Below are 4,781 nucleotides of genomic sequence, written 5' to 3'. Positions count from 1 at the left end.
TTCAACCACCGTATAGACTGCATGAATTATTACACTAATACACACTATGCAAACAACATCTTGCTTTTATTGATTTCATTTAAGGATTGCCTGTTCTGCAAATCCNGAGTGGTGGAGTGATGACGTATTTTTTTAGGTCAACCCGAAAGATAGCATAACAAGAGCTGCTTCGACAAAAAGCCAGTGGGTCTTTTCCACTTCCACAGTGTGGAAGTGGAAAAGACCCACTGGCTTTTTGTCGAAGCAGCTCTTGTTATGCTATCTTTCGGGTTGACCTAAAAAAATACGTCATCACTCCACCACTCACTCTGGGCCTCGTGATAATGCATCATCTTTAGTTACAGAGCATCTTTGGTGAAAGCGTGACAGAAAGAAATGAAATCAAAGTCAGATTTTGTCTCCTTCTCTCTGACTTCATATTGGATTCCTCCAGCTGTTGTAGACGCAACACTGAGCCTCTCTGAGGGTTTTGGCAGTGAGGCCTGTCATTGTGGCCTGAGGCTGTGGTGAGAGGAGGACGAGCTGCGGACAGAAAACAGCTGAAGTCCTCCTTACAGTCCCTGGGTGTCAACTCACTTCCTCTCTGTAACCTCTGACCCCCGGGGTGCCATGGGAAGAACCAAGGACTATTTATGTCTCAGACTAAAAAAGACAGAATGCAGTCTGAATTATTGCCTGTAGTGGAAAGAGTACAAAGTGGGGCCAACATATACAAACAAATCATCCTCTGGGGAGCAAATACAGTATATCAACAGCTAATTTCATGGAAATACTTGATTAAGGCTGCAATCAACAACTTTTTCATTGTAAAATAATGTGCCAAGTTCTCTCTTGATCAGTTTATTTGTTCATCTTCTGTAAAATATATAAAAAAAGGGAAAAAGCCCACAACAATTTGCTAGTGGAGTCTTTAAATATCTGCTGTTATCCGAAAACATCCCAAAGATATTCAGTTTTAAATCACATTAGAGAAAGAAAGCAGCAAATCCACGAAAATAAGAAACGACTAATCTATTGTAAAAATACAAATAATAACCATTGATATATTCTTCAAGTAAGCACTTTAATTAAAGCTTGTACAGTTATGTTTAACAGGTAATGAGACTCAGCAGAATACAGATGTTACCGAGACCAAATCACCCAAAAACAGACGATCGATTCAAGATCCCGAATCCACATTTTCTTTGGATTTTTTGTAATGTTTAATACTATAGAAAACTTAGGCAACTATTCAAATTCATTAGGTTGCAATATTCCACATGGCTTGTGCATAAAAAGTCAGTATGTCTGTCCATCTTATTAAAAGGGGATCTCCAAGGAATTTTAAATGTCAACAGCTGGAAAATAAACGAAAATGTAATTTCTGCAGCGTGTCAGCATGCCGAATACATCCCAGATGTTTTAACAGACTTAACAGACGGCTCTTAAAATCACATGTAAAAGCAAATGTGAAAAGCTGTCATGATTCTCTAATGTGCTGACAGTAAAACAGATGTTTATTTAGAAGACAGAAGCTGCGGATAATATGTTTCACGAGTCATTTTGCAAAAACTGTAAAACTCATCCATAAACTCGCAAACAATATCAAAACAGTCCCAGGGTGAAATTAAGTTTAGGAGACTCCACACTGTCATTAAGAGCTTTGGGGAGGCGCCTCTGCTGCTTATTCTGTCCGTCTGTAAGCAGGTTGAAGTGCAAAACATTAAAATCTCTTCAGCTTGTGTTAACCACAGACCTTATTTCACCATAACAACCAGAAGCACGTTCAGAAAACTAATTGAGTCCGAAACAAGGGAACCCAGGAGTGATAAAATGCTGACTCATTACTCGGTTTGGGATTCATTCCCACTTTCTAAACAGACCTGGAAAGAGAAATGATATCAATATCAAAACAATGAAACAACAAACAAACACCTGTGGTAATGCTAATTTACCACAGGTGCTTGTTTGTCACATGACTTCACGTCACCACCGCTAAGCTAAAGGCGGCTAATGTTGGTTGTGATGACGTTTAGAAAAAAAAAAATTCAACGTTTCTGTTTTTCTCTTCCCTTCCCCTCCATCTGTCCTCAGGATGATTGACAGCTGCTCCTCCTGATCCCCAGGATGCCCGTGGTGCCGGTGGGCGGGGCTTCCTCCACCAATCAGGTCGTCCCCGTCGCCTTCACCTGCTCCTGGCTGCTCCTTCTCTTCCACGCTGCCTTCGGTCAGAAGCCCGCCAAGCTGCCTCTGATTCCCCGCAAGCCGTTCATCGCCGCCTGGAACGCCCCGCTGGACATGTGCACCATCAAGTACAACGTGACCACCAACGCTGAACGCCTCTTCCACATCCACGGGAGCCCGCGGGCCGATTGGACGGGTCAGAACGTCACCATCTTCTACGCCAACCGTCTGGGGTACTGTTGGGAAAATACTGAATGCACTCTTCCAATATTAGAGTAGCATAACAAAGTCCCAACTGTAGCTGTGTGCATGACAGGATGTGTGATTACCTAGAAGAGCATCAGGACTGTTTGAGGCATATGATAGCTATGTGATTAACATGATGATTCAGCCTCTATGGAGAGAGACATATGACAAGCATGATCATTTCTGACGTGGAGCTAATCTGAAGTAAACATTGAATACTGCTTTCTATTCCTCCATCTTGTGACTGTGTAACTCCCTCTCTTGGATATCAGCATGTGAAGGACACTGTTCAGGAACTAGTTGATGCTCTGTATGTGATGACTACTTCCATTCTGGAGAGGATCACAAATACATGTATCCTGAGATTGAAGCTCAAACCTAACCTAGCCTTTTCTAACAGGTACTACCCTTACTACACGCCTCAGGGTGTGGCGGTGCACGGTGGCCTGCCTCAGAACTGCAGCCTGGACCTCCATCTCGTAAAGGCCTACCAGGATATTAACCACTTCATCCCCTCGGAGGATTTCCGTGGCCTCGCCGTCATCGACTGGGAGTTCTGGCGGCCTCAATGGAGCCGTAACTGGCACAAGAAGGACATTTACCGGCAAAAGTCCAAAGAACTGGCCGCCAAGGCGTTTGTAAACGTGACGGATGCTCAAGTGGAGGAGCTTGCACGAAGGAGGTTTGAAAAGAGCGCCAAAGCGTTCATGCAAAGGACTATCCAGCTGGGGACTCGCCTTCGCCCCAATGCACTCTGGGGATTCTACCTCTACCCCGACTGCCACAACTACAACCTGCACGAGCAGAACTACACCGGCTTCTGCCCCCTGCTGGAGAGGCTGAGGAACGACGAGCTGATGTGGCTCTGGAACAGCAGCACGGCGCTCTTCCCCTCCGTGGCCATCAAGAAGAGTCACTCCAACAGCATCAGCAACCTGCACTTCGCCCAGCACAGGATCCGAGAGTCGCTCCGCGTCGCCGCGCTCACCTCCAGGGAGTACGAGCTGCCCACGTACGTGTACCTCAGGCTGGGCTACAGGGACGAGGCCATGGCCTTCCTCACCATGGTAAGAGAGACGTTTAGCTAAACAATGTAGATGCCCTGCTGTTTGTACAGTACTGAGCATGTGATTTACATACTTAGCTCTGATTGGTTAGCATCGCAAGGGCTCCAGCGACAAAAAGAAATAAGTATTTTTCATTGAATCTTTGCAGAAAATAAGCTCTGTGGCAAACAAACGTTTAGGATACTAACACTTTTTGTTCAGCAGGATAATCTCCACATGTAACACCAATTTCTGGAGTTAAAAGCTTATCTTAAGCTATGAAGGAACTACAGCAAGGTCACATGACTTGAGTTTTTACAACTTTTGATCTACAATGCACCTGTCTCATGAAATAGATGTGTTTCTCCTTTTCTGTTATAATCTGCTTCTTTTCCAAATTAGTCCAAAGTTGTTAGACCTGTTGCAGTCTGAGCAGCTGCAGATCCATATTGCACAGATATATTTCTTTAGCCACAGCCTCTTTTTATAGCGACCCAGTCACATTGAGACCATTTTAACTTGTGTTTCACTGTGGCCACGTCTGGTATGAGAGTTGTCTGTTTAATACAAAAAATAAGATGTCCTTTACTAGTCACAATTATTCTGTTTTCTTTAGTCTGCAAATGTAATTTAACGGAAACAATGGCCTGCTGCCCTCAATTCCGATTGGAACAAAGTCAAGCAGAGCTACAAGCAAGTTTAGTTATTATTCACAAGTTCAAGGGATGTTAACAAGAAATGTAGGGGGAAATCTGAGAGGTGTTTTCCAGCAGAAATCAACAGCAAACTTACACTTGATCTCACATTATTTTAGCTTTTAGCCTGGAGCTTCAACCTGCATATTTAGTCAAAGTAGTTTTCTTTCTTTCACTTTACCCACATTTTCTTTCTTGAGAAGGATGTGTTGTAGAGAAGCTTCACAAGCCATAATATCCAATGCAACTTAAAATACCTAATAAAGACATTTCAACAAATGTCTGATAGAAAGATGGATTTGTAATCACAACATTGGCTGCTTGCACTGACTGAGGGTCGTAATTTACTTTCTCACTCCTGCCATCTAGTGGAGATTGACAGAAAAGCAGCTCAGATCAAATCCATAATTGTTCTCCCATTAACCAATAATGATGTTTGTACAGGTTTCAGATTCATGATATTTGTGATAAATCCATGCATGTGACAGAAAACAGCTTTGCATTTTAATTTTGTTTGATAAATAACTTCGCTCTGCATCAGCCAAACAGCTCGCTGCACCCGCACTGCAAGGGGGACCCAAGTTCCCATCAGCAAAAACACGTGGGTTTGCTATCCTGGCTCCAAAATGGT

The 4,781-nt window shown here is 43.3% G+C and overlaps 2 protein-coding genes across 3 annotated transcripts in view; both read left to right on the top strand.

Moving 5' to 3' along the window:
- Positions 1–2,082, top strand: part of LOC104962283 (hyaluronidase-1-like) — a 3,812-nt gene extending 1,730 nt beyond the window's left edge. Inside the window, exon 2 of the mRNA XM_010790714.1 lies at positions 2,074–2,082. Coding sequence (XP_010789016.1) covers positions 2,074–2,082 — 9 coding nt within the window. The remainder of the gene's footprint in view (positions 1–2,073) is intronic.
- hyal4 (hyaluronidase 4) overlaps positions 2,067–4,781 on the top strand; it is a 7,728-nt gene continuing 5,013 nt past the window's right edge. For both annotated transcript variants that reach the window (XR_800187.1, XM_010790709.1), the window contains exons 1-2: positions 2,067–2,396; positions 2,810–3,476. Coding sequence is in view for 1 of the 2 variants with exons in the window: in XM_010790709.1 (XP_010789011.1) it covers positions 2,107–2,396; positions 2,810–3,476 (957 nt within the window). In the remaining variant the exon portion in view is untranslated. The remainder of the gene's footprint in view (positions 2,397–2,809; positions 3,477–4,781) is intronic.

The sequence above is a fragment of the Notothenia coriiceps genome, unplaced genomic scaffold (genome assembly GCF_000735185.1).
Source record: "Notothenia coriiceps isolate Sejong01 unplaced genomic scaffold, NC01 NC01_scaffold00034545, whole genome shotgun sequence".
NCBI classification, from domain to species: domain Eukaryota; kingdom Metazoa; phylum Chordata; class Actinopteri; order Perciformes; family Nototheniidae; genus Notothenia; species Notothenia coriiceps.
Note: the sequence above shows the minus strand (reverse complement) of the source record. Positions and strands in the feature narration are given on the sequence as shown.